The following is a 16,099-nucleotide window of genomic DNA, read 5'->3' as shown; positions in this document are numbered from 1 at the left end:
TAGGTTTGTAAATGTGCATTTCTGGATGTTTGTTTTGATAACAAAAATCTCCCTCAAATTCTTAATCTCAGGAAACAAACGGAGGGTTGCTGGAGTGGTGGGGGGTGGGAGGGATGGGGTGGCTGGGTGACAGACATTGGGGAGAGTATGTGCTATGGTGAGCGCTGTGAATTGTGTAAGACTGTTGAATCACAGACCTCTACCTCTGAAACAAATAATACAGTATATGTATAAAAAAAAAGAAGAAGAAGAAGAAGAAGAAGATAGCAGGAGGGGAAGAATGAAGGGGGGGAAATCGGAGGGGGAGATGAACCATGAGAGACTATGGACTCTGAGAAACAAACTGGGGGTTCTGGAGGGGAGGGGGTGGGGGGATGTGTTGGCCTGGTGATGGGTATTAAAGAGGGCACGTTCTGCGTGGAGCACTGGGTGTTATACACAAACAATGAATCATGGAACACTACATCAAAAACTAATACTAATGATGTAATGTATGGTGATTAACATAACATAATAATAAAAAAAAAAAATCTCCCTCAAAGCCAGGTACAACTGTAAGCTCTTGTTAGTCCAAGAGGGAACTGACCTAGGCATATAAATATCTGGGTGGAACAAATGATTTATTTGGCAAAAACTCTTCAAAATTAGCTGGCACTTCTTAGGTGTGGTTCCTATACAAACAGAACTTAATGTTTTTGCTTCTTAAAAATTTACTTTGTAAAGTAAGGAAAATAATAAATCATAAAATTGAGGGTTTCAAGGACACAGGTGTTAATGCTGAATAAATGTAGTGTAACTTTAAAAAGTTTTATAATATTTGTATAATGGTTCGTATAGATAATGTGCTAAAGTAAAACTAGATTACAGTAAAATCTTATGGCATATACCTGAAGCAATTGCTGCCTGTTAATGCCTTGACCTTGGAAAGCTATACACAAAAAGATGGCATCATAAAACCGTGCAATTCTTATGAATATGTATGTGCTACTTGATAATAATGAATGTGGTACAGTCATGCATGCACTACAAGATAATGTTGTGCCCTTTTTTGTCTACAGGTTGATAAAAATTAAAGAGTGGGTGGACAAGTATGACCCAGGTGCCTTGGTCATTCCTTTTAGTGGGGCCTTGGAACTCAAGTTGCAAGAATTGAGTGCTGAGGAGAGACAGAAGTATCTGGAAGCGAACATGACACAAAGGTTAATTAGCATTCATTTTCCCTACACTTTATTATCAACTATTTCCTTGCAGTAATTTAATTGCTTGCGCTGATAGAATAATAAATGACAGAGTAATTACCATTATAAAGAGGGAATCTTCTCCTTTCTTTACCATGAGACAGAGTGAAAAGATTTATTTTAAATTAAGTTTTTAACTGTCATCTGTCATCTCTGTACAGTGTTTTAATTATAACATAGGTATTAGTTATGTATATTTTTGAGAGGGAATGATCGCCAAAACTCTTTCGTCATGTTCAGTGGGGGAGGGGAAAGGGTGAATCAGTTGCCTTAATTTTTTCTGAGTAACACTAATATATTGTTTAAACATTGGATTTCAATCAAATAATTTCGCTTTTATGACCTATGTCCTGGAAATAATTAATATTGGAGGAAAATAGTCATAGAATGGGTAGATCAAATTTTTCTTTTTTTTTATAGTAAACAATTCAAAATGATATATTCAGACTAATACAATTAAAACCAATTTTAGAAGGGATTTTTTTTAGAAACAGTTATATGCTTTCAGGCCTCTTCAAGTGTATTATGAAAGATGAATGGTCGTTTACTAATATCTTTAACATTTCTGCTTGAACTGAATAATTTTAGCTCTATACTGATCTCTGGCACAATCAACTTATATGTTGAGTGAATTTGTTTCATTTTATTTCAGCGCTTTGCCAAAGATCATTAAGGCTGGGTTTGCAGCACTCCAACTAGAATACTTTTTCACTGCAGGCCCAGATGAAGTACGTGCATGGACCATCAGGGTAAGATTCATACTTATTCATCAGCTATATCCAGTTCCACACTATTGAATTCAGATTGATATCACTGACTTTGAAGTTTGTCATGGTGGCGGTTAGCTAGTCATTACAGATGAGGTTTTTGTCCAGGATAACTTTAATTATTTGTGAGCTGCTGAACAGTGAAAGTGGAGCGGCATTGATTGAGGCAGGTAACAATTGATTCTGCCTATTACATAGTCTGAATTTCTTCATCCTGTAGAATCTGTCTACCCTCCTCCTGTGGTCAGAGATAAGACGCACCAGTATTGTGCTTGCTTAATCTGTGTGACTGGGTTTGTCTGCAGTGAAATTGATGTTGCTTTTCATTTTGTATTCGCTAAGTTTGTTTGGGTTGCGGGTGGTTCTTTCCTCCTTTGCTTTGCTCGGATTACATTTTCAGCAATAAAAGCAATATGACATCATTATGCTCTTCATAGATACACAGTTGGGCTCAAAGAGCTAAACTCAATGTGTAATAATTCATGCTTTTTTATTTGAATTCATAGAAGTGGTGTTTATTTTTGCGGTGTTATATATTCAATCTTTCTTCTTTAAAAATGTGATATGTACTTTAAATATTGATGTATACTGATTACGATGAGAAAGAATGACTAATTTATTCCCAGAGGACAATAGAAACTGTGAACTGTAATGGCTTGCTTTTAAATGTAAATATATTGTAATATGGTAGTTACTACTGAAAAATATTTTGAAATATATGTAGTCCCAAATAGCGTTACAGAATATAAAAATAATGTCAGAACTTTCAGAAATATTCAGTGTCTTATGGATTCTTTTATTATGCTTTTTTTAGTATATGCTCCATGATAAATTTTAGTGCTGTTTTGATTTCTGTTTTCACTATCATAATTTATCGTTACATTTATTTTGATTTAATATGGATAGAATCACAGAGGCAGTTCAACATAACGTTAAATGTGTTGTGTGAATAAGAGATTCACTTTTATTCCTTCTCCCCTTTGTAAAAAAATGTTTGATTGACTTCTAACCAAGGTCCTTTTATATAGACTTAGAAAATAATGTCAAAGCAAATCCAAGTTGGTAAACAAATTGCCACGGTTTATTTTCACTATATATTTTAGAGCCTTAAAACTTCCAAACTTAAGTATATGCAGCAGGGAAGATAACATGTTCTGGGCTTGAAAGTGTGAAAGCTGGTTTATCTTAAGACTGATTGTAAGTATCCATGATTTAATGTGCTGAGATATTTAGTCAGGTAAGCATCAGTGAGTAGCCGTATTAGCCCAATACATCTTTTATTGTAAAAACTGTGCTTTATAGTGTCAGACCCCTTATCACTTTCACATGCTTTATTAAGCAGCCTTTAGGTCACCATTATTTCTCAAATTTCTCTCCATGGTTGTGTGTGTCCGGAATGTATGTCCTTGTAATTTAACATATGGAGTAATTATAAGACATTTTTCTTCCCATATCAACTTGAATTTTCCTTCCTGATGGTTAGAGGCAGCATGTATTATGTTACATGTTTGAAAATTTTATGAGAATTTCTAAATTATTTGCTGAACATAGATTATATGATTTGTTGGAAATGTCTTTAAAATGTCCCTTTATATATTGATTTTTATATGTTCTTTAGAGGAGCTGAAATTTTAAGGCTTTTTATCTTTTTAAAACCTTTGATAATTCAGCTTGAAAGTTACTTGAAAATCCTTATTTTTTTCCACTGTGAAGAATAGAAAATCGAAATGAAACCGACACCAAAACTAGACCACTGCATCTAAATCAATACAACTGGATGACTGTTAGGAAAAACAAAGCTATGCTTTAATATCTACTGATCTGTCTGTGCTAAAATCTGCTGCACAGACAGTGCCCAGTGTTAAAAATGTACTAATTGTATACCTGACATCTTAACCGTACTATTAAACTAAGTTTAAGTTGAACCCCACTGCAGATCAGAGAAAAGAAACTCTACGCTTACAGTCAATCATCTTAAATGCAATTAGTTTTCTCTGGTCTTTCTTCTCAAAGAAAGGGACGAAGGCTCCTCAAGCTGCAGGAAAGATCCACACAGATTTTGAAAAAGGATTCATTATGGCTGAAGTAATGAAATACGAAGATTTTAAAGAGGAAGGTTCTGAAAATGCAGTCAAGGTAAGGAATTATTTTCTGGTTTTGTATTTATAATTTTTACTAATATGAAAATACTCATGAGTAAAATGAATGATAACTGTCTTTTAAAATGTATGTCAGGGTTTAGTGTTACTGTCAACTGATTGCAAAGCTGTAGGTGTTTACATGCTTTTAGATAATTTTTAAAATGTGTGAATTGTCAGTATATTTGTGTTGTATATTAATATATTTCTAAAACTGAAAATAAAAATAGTTTTAGGTAATTATAAATAATTTCAAAGAGTTTGTTCACTAAACGCCAATGAAAAATTATACTTAGTACTTTTGAATATCTGAAATAGAAGTAGTATGTATTATGCTTATAATTAATTCAAGGAAAGGGACAGGAATTTAGTTAAATAAAACCTGTTCTTGCTAAAACTTCATAGTTGTACTTTTTTTTTTTTTTTAAGATCTCTGGGAATTTGATTTGCTTTCTCAACACTAGAGGGCAGGTCCAAAATTGTGCTTTATTTTAGCTAATAAGTATAATTTGATTTGCAGCCACTAACAATGAAGCATTGCTATACATGAGTAATAAATGATTTTTTTTAAATGTAAATTCTGCTGCAAGCTTAATTTTGTTTGGCTTTATTAGGTTTTACTTGGCAAAATCTAGTACTATGTCATCTCTAATCGATAAATAGGTCAAGTGATTAAACTGACATTGTAGGAAGGCTTCTTTATCTTTAGTTTAATTCGATATTTGAAGACTACTCTAGAAAATATTGCAGAAGTTAAAGAGGTCTCTCTTGTGTTTACTATTTCATAATTTGAAAGGAGTGCAAAAAAGTTTATTTCAAGTTTAGTTTATTCTCATTGGTAATCATCGGAAAAATCATACTGAACAGCAGAACTTTAATAGAACTGTTGGAACCCCAGGAAGAAGAGGGAAAAATCTTGGTATAATTGGTTCAATGTAGAATGAGAGCCATTTTGTTTTCTTAAGTGGAGTGAAAGAAGTTACATTTTATAACTAAACAAAGTCATTAACTTTTTAATGGTGTCATTTGTATCGATAGATAGGTAAGCAAACATTGAGATTGAACTTTGTCAGGAATACTAATCAGACTTGAAAAATCTGATTATTTTTCAACATGCTACATCATGTTGGCATATATATTTTTCATAGAGTAAAGATGATTAAAATAAGGATATTTTTCTATTACTAGAATTCAGGAACCGATGCTTCTTTTCTATACTCTCATGTATAAACCTGTTTTACCAATCTTTAATCGATGTCTATGTTGTAATAAACTTGAAAGATATATAAATTGGGAATGCTTCCTTGTACAAAATAGAGAAACCTTATAATATGTAATAAAATAATATTTCTTGCTTGTAGAAATGCTTTACACTAACTGGAAACTTTTATACTATAAATTAGAAAAGATTGACCTCTGGCTTTTCAGCTTAGAATACCATTAAGTATTTGGTACGGTTTTTAATTTCCAAAACTAACATTTCAGAATTTGAACTCCAAGTAAAGTAAAACATTTATGAATCGCTTTTGCTGTCTTATTCAACAAATATTTACTTGTATATTATCAAGTAGGTTTCAGGTTTGAGAGCAAGATTGTGTGTGTGTGTGTATATTTCTAACACCAGTGCAGCATAACTAATTTAATGCCAGTGCTGTGAACTATATACTGAATAGCTCTGTGTGGGCTTTGTAGTCTACAGGGATATCACATTATTAGCAATCATATCTGCTTAGGCAAAGCTGGCTTCTACAGATGGCTGCTTTCAAGTGCAAATGAACTGGTTAGACGTGTCTTGTTTAATACATACTCAAGATTCACAAATGGGTATTGATTTTTTTTTTCAACCAGTGTTTCTGATAGCAGTGGAAATGGATTAAATGGTCTCTAGAGAATTTAAAGGAACACTGTCACCTTTAATTAGTAGTAAACTTGAGTGGTAACAAAGTATATAAACTTACATTAATATGTCATGTCAATATGTATTTGATTTAAATTGTCTCTATAGTTTTATAACAGTGGGCTTTAGATTCTCAAAATAAGTAGCATATGGCCTTCAATATATCACGTCTTTACAGAAATCATGTGAATGTGGGTGTGTGCGTGTATGTGTATATCTGTATCTTTTAGAATGTTAGGGTATCTTGGTTTTTTAAAAAGTTAGCTCCAGTTTAATAGCACAGTATCGGTAGGTGATTTTTGATATGTAGTCTAGACATTTGAAAATGTGCTTACTAGGGCTCTGTGATCTGGTTTGTTGATTTTAACCTCAGATGTACAATCTTTGTTAGGGTTATTTCTGATTAGTATAATTGCACTTGACTTTGAACATCCTTATCAATATCTTCAAAGAGAAGTACTAATCTTATTGGGCAGAAGTTTCACGTTCTCAGTAAATTCTAGCAGAAAGAAAATACTTGGGAGAATTTTTCCCGAAAGATCCTCGAGTTCTCATTGTTGAGTGGTCGATGGTGGGGTCATGTGGGACTGTGTCAGCTGTGCGCGATGTTAAGTGTAGGTGCCGAAGAGCCTGTTGTGCTTGGATGAAGTGTGTGTGCTGTGCCTGGGGTGAACCTGGGTCTCTGGGACTGCTGCTTGTTGGTGTTAGAATTACTGGGGGATTGCGCTTCTGGATCTGCATACCAGCAGGTGGAATCGTTTGCTTTGCCGACTAATTTGCGAGTGGGAAAAGTCTCTCTCTTTGCAGTTCCAACCTGTTAGAGTCTGCTTGTAACTAGGGCCTGTAGTCAGAAAACTTCTTCGTGGTGAATTCTAGCACACACCACTGTGTGTGGCCATTGTCAAGACTAAATAAAAAACTACAAGGAAATAATTTAAAATCTGTACATTAAGATTGAGAATAGTTTTCCTTGTAGCAAACTCATTTTGGCATCACCAGTATCACCAAATAATTTCCTTAAGAAAATAAAGTAGCTTCAAACTAGTTATATAGTCTTTTCTTCCTGCCTAGTTTGATCTGTTTTGTTACAGTGACTTGCCGGATGTTTGCAGACACATCAGAAATGTACCATAAACAGCATGTAATGAAACTTAATGATATTGGTATAATTACATTTATGTACCAACAATTTAGTAGAGAATACATTATGATTATGTACGTATGGAAAATCTAGTTCTGCCCAAATCAGGAATACTGTGCTTCTCTCCAAGTCTAGTTTTGAACTTACGTATTTTCCTGTATTTCTTTTTTTGTTTAATATGACCCAAGAAATAGAATACTTTTTGCATCTGATGCTCTCGTTTACCTCATGTATTTCATTGTAAAATAACCCATTTCCTCTCTATCTCTTCTTCACAGGCTGCTGGAAAGTACAGACAACAAGGCAGAAATTATATTGTTGAAGATGGAGATATTATCTTCTTCAAATTTAATACACCTCAGCAACCGAAGAAGAAATAAATTTTAGTTATTGTTCAGATAAATGTACAACTTCCAAAAATGGATATGATTTTTTTAAATCAACATTTCTGAAAACTGAGGGGAAAATAAAGTTGGGGGATGGGAATCTTCTAAAAACAGAATTATTTTTGTTTTAAAATTAAAATACTGGGTACCTCCAATGAAATGCAAGTTCACTGAATGTGAACAGCTTTGCTTTTCACGTGATTAAGACCCTACTCCAAATTGTAGACGCTTTTCAGGAACCATATTACTCTCATGATACTTCATTAATCTCCATCATGTATGCCAAGCCTGACACATTTGACAGTGAGGACAATGTGGCTTGCTCCTTTTTGAATCTACAGATAATGCATGTTTTACAGTACTCCAGATGTCTACACTCAATAAAACATTTGACAAAACCAGCCTTGGTGTGTTTGGGGATGTCTGTATTGACTGACTGTGGTGTGCTGAATGCGATACGGCACCTGGTGGTTGCTGATTACAGAATTTTAAGGCGTGTGTATGACACAGTAACTGGCAGTGTGGGGCAGCTGCAATTGTATCTTAAAAGTGAGTCTTTCATGGGAATCAGAAGAATAGTAGACCAGGGATTTGTCTCAAGGAAGTTAATTAATTTGTAGATGGACATTTTTTGAAAGATGGTAGCAATGACGTTATGAAGGATATAACATAGATAGACTGTGACCAAGAAGAAAACGATGCTGGAAAAAAAATTCTGCTTCAAAAATTCAGGGCTTTTCGGTGGTGGTTCTGACTGTACAGAGGAGTATATTCATTTTTAATATTTCCTTTAAGATTATGGAATTATTGTGAAAACTAACCCATTTGTGTCTGGTGGGTTATATCCTTGTTTCATTTCCATAGTGAGTGTAAAAGTCCACTACTAAAAAGATTAGACCTTGAAAACTAACTTTTCTTATATTTGCCATTAAAATATTTTAGACTAGCTAAAATTTTAGTATGCGTAGGTTAAGCACTTTCAAAAATCTTAGCAGAAAACTCTGAAAGAAAATAGTAACAACTTGGTTGTTTGGAGACATTTTGCCACTTCACCTTCTTCTCTTACGACGATAGGAGTCTCCTCATCCCTGAGCCTCATGCTCTCTCCCATGTCCACACTCCTGCATGACCTCCCTTGTCGCCATCCATGGCCCTTCTGTGGTGGTCTGTGATCGCAGGGCCATTTCAGTGGAGGGCAGATTCAGTGGAATGCAGTTAGCCCCGGTATTACTGTGTCACGTTAAAGACAAGGAAGTATCAGAACACACACAACACACACAAACGTAACATTGAAAGTTACTTAGCGTAGCACAAAAGGCAAGAAAAGAAGTAATTTTAAAGGAGATATGGCTTTACATAGGAAGGGATGTTTAAAGAGGACTGGTTAAGTAATGAATAAAATTTAGAAGCTCTCTAGTGCCTATGTCCCTTTTGAGAATCAAATGCTGGTCTTCTGCTAACATAAAAATTAGTAAACAGGAGAAAAATAATCAGTGGAAAGGGTTTTTTTTAAAGAACTAAATAAAACTCAGGTATAGGTGCAGCTGACCAAGTTTGCTGTAAAAATTCTTGTTATTTTTCTGTATTGGAGGAGTGTATAGATTAGTGGATTTGTTAAAGATTTCAGCAATGTAAGAAGAAATCAAATCTCTTGCTTTTGAGTCTTCTCCAAAGTAAATTGCATAGACTTCTCAAAGAAGTTTGAAATCTCATTAAAAAGCCTTTAAGATTGTGTAATTTTACTTTCTGCTTAACTTCTAATGTGATAATTGTGCATTGTAGAACTGAGCCATTAATAAGAGGAAGGAGTTAGTTTTGAGGTAACTGTATTCGGTAGGGGCTGAAATTAAATGCCAAAAATGTTTGATTTGGTTAGAAGTTCTGCAACATTATACATGTACAGAATTATATTTTCTACAAAAGTTGAGAATTCCAAGAACTTTGACATATAGATAACCGGGTATATGCCTGTATCTTCATGTAATGAATGGATTTTTAGGATTGTAAGTGAATATTTTTTCACCTATCTGTAGATCATCTTAGTCAAATTTGTGTTAGAAGAGATCAGATTTGTGCCTAGAGCTTGAAAAAAGTTTGATAGCACTTAGTTTAGTTTTATCCTATTACCTTCATAACTTGCACTGCGGGCATGGCTAAGATTAGAGCCAGAACCCCTCAAAAAGCACAAATACTTCTCATCATTTACATAGTTATGAGTGAAGCTTCTGTTCACTTACAAATTGCCAAGCTCCATTTGGAGAGCAAGTCTTCCTACTCGTGATTAATCAGCTTCCCGCATCAAAATCCACATTGATGTTTATCTCCAGTTACCTCTTCGTATTATATTCTCAAAGATTCTTTGTATCAGCTCTGTCCCCTCTCATTCAAAGGGTCAGAGACAGACTGCGGCCCCTGACTAGCTCAGTCAATAGAGCATGTGACTCTTGATCTTGAGGTTGTGAGTGCAAGCCCCACGTTGGGTGTAGAGATTACTTTAAAATAAAATCTTTCAAAAAATAAAACAAGAAAATGAAGACTCAGAGACAGAAAATACCTTCTTTCCCTGTCTCTCATATTTTTCTGATTAGTCTACTTACGTATACTTATTGCTCTTTTTATTTTTCTGGAGACTTCAGAAATGTTTCTGATGGCAAACTGCTTAGGCAAGAAAATTGATCTCATTTTAAGCTTGTAAAAATACACTATGGTGATAGAAAAAAAGAGCTAGGTTTGACTTTGAAAGTGACTTTTTGGTCTTCTAATTGATTTGGGGCCCCTATAAAATCAAAAACTGATTTTGAATTGCCTTCCTGATCTATGAATATCCTGAACCTCTTGTAAATCTGTATCTCAATAAAAAGTTCCATGTTGCAAGTAGGAAATATTAAAAAAAAAAAAAAAGAGGGGACTCACTTGACCACACAGGCAACACTTTACAGAGTTCTCATACCACGTATCTCGTATGGTCCTTGGCTTTGCAGGCCTCCGGACTTGATTTTCTCAGCTCAGCCTCTGCTGTGTGTAACGTTTTCCAAACTTCCGAGAGTCTAATTTATAAACTATTATGTCAAGTTCTTTCATGTACCGTAAAAGATGTTTCTGAGATATAAGTAAGAAACGGTGGTAGGAACTCCTAGGAGTCAGGAGGCCAGGGTTTCAATCCTGGCTGTACTGCTTCCTGGTTGTGTGACCTTGGTGAGGCAAGTTACGTTCCCTCAGCTCTCAAATAGGGGTAATAGGACCTCCCTCATGGGGTGGTTGTGGGGATGAAATGAGTTTGCACATGTACGATGCTAAAACTGCTTAGTGCCTAGTAAGTGCTTAGTAACTGATAGCAATTCTTTTAATTTATATTTGGAGTGCTTTCTTCCAACGTCTGTATCCACTCAAGGTAAAATCATACAACAGAAAGTTGCTTGGCAAATGTAAAATTAGAAGAAAGAAATGTAAATGTTCTTTAGGAAATCACTTCCAGGACTTCTAATGGATGTCCCCAATTGAGGACTCTTGTGTCTACTTGACTACTAAGTCATTTTATTAGTGCTGCCTCTGGTCACACTGAAAAGATGATCACAGATAATTATGGTATTTCTCCTAAGGACACATAAGAATGGGAGGTAATAGGGAGATTTGCCTATTTCGCATAGCAGACTTCCGAGCTGTACGATGTGCAGCAGAGTTCTTCAGTGACACATGAGAAGATCTCAGTCACAGGAGTTGAGATTCTCAGCTCCAACTCTTCCTTTCACTCTGTATTTACGCTTCTCAAACCACAGCTCATTTTGATGCCATTCCAGGAGAGCATTCTGTATCGGCTTTCTTATCACATTTGATGGAGTTGCTTTCACGCTTGGCGAGCAGCTAAGGAGGGAAGAGAGCTTCATATGGTGCCTGTGTCTGTGGCCTGCATTTGAAGGCACAGAGCCCACCCAGCAAGGTGAGTGCATTCTGTTCCCACAGGAGTGCGGGAGGGACCAATCAACAGTGACGTGTCTGAGTCTTTGACTCTCCTTCTGGTCTTTGTGCAAATTGCCATTTTTTTTTTTTTTCTGGTGAAATAAACCATCTTGGTTGCCTTCGAGTACAAGGAATAGATTGCATCTTCATTTTATTACATCTCAAATCACATTTTCCTAGTCCTCTGGATAAAGTTTTATAGAACACTACTCTCCTGATCATAAATATGAACTATCTATTTGAAGGAGGTGCTTTGCAGATTATTTTATCAAGTCTGTTGATTTTACTCTGAGAAATGACATTATATGAGGGTATGCTAGTTGGCTACAAGAATGCATTCTTTTTTCTTCATAATTTTAATTGAGTATAGCTGTCCTGCAGCAAACTGTTTCTCAGCTTCTTTGCAGCTAGGTGTAGATCACATGACTAAAACCTGTCAGCGGAGGGGCGCCTGGGTGGCTCAGTCGGTTTACCAGTGGGTGACCTTTGGTTTGGGCTCGTCATGATCTCAGGGTCCTGGGATTGAGCGCTACATCAGGCTCCACACTCAGTGGGGAGTCTGCTTGAGGATTCTCTCTCCCTCTCCCTCTGCCCCTCCCCCTTCACACTCTCTAAAATAAACAAATCTTTAAAATATATACATAAAATTTAAAAAAATAAAATCTTGTCAGCAGAATGTGAATGAAGGCTGACTGCCGACCTAGGCCTTCCCATGTTGGATGTGTGTTTCCTTCAGGAGCTATTTTCCTTCCCGATGGGTTCCAGAGAACCCATCATTAAGAATGTGTACGAGGACAGTAAAGCAACAGTATGGCAGGAACCTGCACCTCTGAAGGACTCTGAGGAGCAGAGCACCCAGTTACCTGGCTGCTAACCTTGGGGCTGGTAAATGAAAGAGAAATAAACTTCAGGGCTCCTGGGTGGCTCAGTCGTTAAGCGTCTGCCTTCGGCTCAGGTCATGGTCCCGGGGTCCTGGGATCGAGCCCTACATCGGGCTCCCTGCTCAGCAGAGAGCCTGCTTCTCCCTCTCCCACTCCCCCTGCTTGTGTTCCCTCTCTTGCTGCATCTCTCTGTGTCAAATAAATAAATAAATAAAATCTTTAAAAAATGTAAGTGTGAAAAAAAAATGTGTGTAAGAAAAATTTGCGTAAAAAAAAAAATTTCAGAGTTCTTTAAGCTACTGTATTCAAACTACCATTTTTCTCTTGTAGCAGCTTAGCTTTTTACCCCAGCAAATACAGACATTTTCTATACTTGTCTCCATCATACCTTATTTGGAATTTATACCTTCTGTTCCATGTTCGGAGCACAGCTTTACTGGGTGGAAGGAGCTTCTAATCAGATCTAGGTTCAGATACCACACCCAGCACGAGGATGTCACCCTGTGCAAGTTGATCCTTCTTCATATGTATAATGAAGATCATACTAACATATAGACTAAATGGCCTCGTATGAAAGGACTAAAGAGAGTTCCAGATGTATAAGAGGCACGTTGATAAATGTAAATTTCTATGTAGTTCCCTTTAACATCACCTAACAGGTCCAATCCTTACGTATTATAGACAACTATGCAGCATGTCTTCCTGAGGTTATTTAAATGCCTGTTCTGTGGAAGAAATATTAATATTTTAATGTTGCTAAAGAATGTTCTGAAAGAGAAAATTGTTGGATTGAGTGATAAATGTTGACATTTTGTTAATAACATGCCAGGACTTCGTATAAATCATTGAATTTTTAGACTGAAAATATCATTTGAGAATATCTTGCTTAACTCACCTATTCTGTAAATCAGAAGTTACTGAGGAGCAGAAAGGTTAAGTAATGCTAACAGAATGACAAGTCATAAAAGAATAAACTGTTGCAAAGATTAGATTGTAAATTAGTTATTTAGAAATTGGAATTAATTTTCTCACGGAAAATTGTTATTACGTTTGCAGAGTAGCCACAGAATTCTATTTAACCCAGTACAACTGAAATAGCGTAGGGGATTTGGGACAGCCAAGAAAGAAGAGACAGAAAAAAAGGAAAGGTAAGGAAGTCCAAACATATAAACTCAGCTACTGAGGCCATTGGTGATCTGACCATAACCTACTTCGCGTTATTTTATGTATCTCCATTATTATTCTTATAACTCCAGTTTTCTTTCTCACTACTCCTTTTCTTATAAAGATGCAAAGAAATTAAATTGCTTAACCAAAATTGCACAGCTCAGTACTTCCCCGTTTATTTATTTATTTTTTTAAAGATTTTATTTATTTGACAGAGAGAGACAGCGAGCGAGGGAACACAAGCAGGGGGAGTGGGAGAGGGAGAAGAAGGCTCTCTGCTGAGCAGGGAGCCTGATGCGGGGCTCGATCCCAGGACCCTGGGATCATGACCTGAGCCGAAGGCAGACGCTTCACGACTGAGCCACCCAGGCGCCTCAACTTCTCCCTGTTTAAAAAAAAAACAAAAAAACGATTGTTCATAATTGTGCAACCAGTATAGTATAGCATTATTTGCTTTGAATGACCCATATTGGCCTTAATGAGTAGAAACCATTTTGGGAGAGAAGAATAAAAATCCTATCAGTCCGGATCATACAAACTTGAAAGTTTTGGCAATCCATGATTTTCTCATTAATTCAGCCTAGGGTATCCTTGAGCAGTTTCTAAAAATAAACAAGTGATCAGAGATGAGTAGAGATGAGAAAACACCCGACAGACCTTTGTGATTCCCCTATTTCTTCACCCTGCTCTCTCTTCGCCAGGTTATTATTAGCATAAGAATCGTAAAGAAGTACTCATCCTAAAGAAATGAGGAATGTAGAAATTTGAAAGCAAACAGCTTAAAAAGTACCCTACTCAATGCAAATGTGCTGTCCCTCAACCTGCTAAGGGGTCAGGAGTTCTCTCTATTTTTATCTTGGGAGCAGCTACTCAGATGTATACACATGTCAAATCTCATCAAGTTGTACAGTCAAGATTTGTGTACTTTACCGTATATAACTTATACCTCAATTCAGGAGAGAAAAATGTATCCTTCAATTATAAATGGTTGGTTGGTACAGCTCTCAAGCACAAAGCATTACTAGCAATATTGAATTGTCACAAAGTGCTTCTGTACTTTAAAGTTTTAAAGATGTTGGTTAGAGATATCAATATATAAACTGCATACAAAAAATTTGTTAATGCTTAAGATGGCCACATTTCACAATTGAACAGGATGTATTATTTCAGAGGCTATGATAAAAGACTGGCTCCCATACATAAGAAGGTAAATTATTTTCTATGATCCAAAGAATTGAAATCCATATCAGCTGTAATAAGATTCAATTGTAATAGCAAAAACAATTGGAAACAATTTAAATATCCATCAATATAGGAAAATGGTGAAACAAATTATAATACATCCATACCAAAGAATAGCTTCAGCCATTAAAAAGAAGAAAGTACATCTATATGAATTGGCATAGAAAAATTTCTTATTCATATTGCTTTGTGGGAAAGTAAGTTGTGGAACAGTATGCATAGTGAGGTTGCAAAGTAACATCAGTTAACTGGTGTGTATCCTTCCAAATAGTTATTGTATTTACATATATGTACACATCTACATAAGTTTTTACATAGATGGGATTATAATTACTATGGAATTTTCATTTAAATAACTGAATTAAAGATATGAAGGCAATGTAAAAATGCATCTAGAATTACATCATATCCGAAAACTTCCATATATTCAATTAAGCCGAGACTCAAAGAGTAAAAAGGAACCAGCTATCAAAATGAGTAGGGTATGAGCATCCCAAGCAGAAGGAACAGCAAATGCAGAGGCTATGAGGCAGGAAAGAGCCTGGTGTTTTGCAGGAACAGACAGGAAGCTGGGATGGCTAAAGTGGAATGAGTAAAAGGTTCTCAGTTATGCAGGGCCTTGTATGTATGATGTAGTGCTAGGATTTTATTCTAACTTAAATGGATAGCCATTAGAAGTTTTCAACAAAAAAGGCATACAATCTGATGTATGTTTTTATTTTTATTTTTTAAGCTTATTTTTTAAAATAATCTTTATTCTCAACATGAGGCTCGAATTCACAACCCCAAGATCAAGAGTTGTATACTCTTATGACTTAACCAGCCAGGCACCCATGATGTATGCTTTGAAAGATCACGTGGCATCTTGACCCATCTACCACCTTACCCAATCCTCCCAGTCATGAGAGCTACCTGTGAGGGAGAAGCAAATGTGCGGGCTGACGTGCCTAGGAGAGATGGAACAGAGATCCTGGGTGCAGGAAAGGGGATATCAGGCCAGAGAACTGCACCAGGCATGCATTATGTACTTTACAGAGCAGCACTGCCCAGCAGAAATATAACGTGAGCCGCGGATTTATTTGAAATTTTTCTAGCAGCCACATTAAAAAAAAGGAACAATTCATCTAAATGTACTTTATTTAACCCAATATTCTAAATGTGTGTCACTTTAACACATAATCAACCTAAAAATTATTAATAAGACTATTTAAATTTTTTTTTCTTTCATACTAAGTCTTCAAAATCTGGAGTGTATTTTATACTTATAACACACTTCAGTTCAAAC

General features: G+C 35.9%; 1 protein-coding gene across 2 annotated transcripts in view; it reads left to right on the top strand.

Moving 5' to 3' along the window:
* The window catches only part of OLA1 (Obg like ATPase 1), a 189,372-nt gene extending 181,404 nt beyond the window's left edge, over positions 1 to 7,968 (top strand). For both annotated transcript variants that reach the window (XM_036075803.2, XM_036075804.2), the window contains 4 exons: positions 1,059 to 1,199; positions 1,891 to 1,987; positions 4,019 to 4,141; positions 7,460 to 7,968. In XM_036075803.2, the coding sequence (XP_035931696.1) occupies positions 1,059 to 1,199; positions 1,891 to 1,987; positions 4,019 to 4,141; positions 7,460 to 7,561 (463 nt within the window). In that variant the 3' untranslated portion in view covers positions 7,562 to 7,968. The remainder of the gene's footprint in view (positions 1 to 1,058; positions 1,200 to 1,890; positions 1,988 to 4,018; positions 4,142 to 7,459) is intronic.
* The last annotated feature ends 8,131 nt before the right edge of the window (positions 7,969 to 16,099 follow it).

Source organism: Halichoerus grypus, chromosome 4, assembly GCF_964656455.1.
Source record: "Halichoerus grypus chromosome 4, mHalGry1.hap1.1, whole genome shotgun sequence".
NCBI classification, from domain to species: domain Eukaryota; kingdom Metazoa; phylum Chordata; class Mammalia; order Carnivora; family Phocidae; genus Halichoerus; species Halichoerus grypus.
Note: the sequence above shows the minus strand (reverse complement) of the source record. Positions and strands in the feature narration are given on the sequence as shown.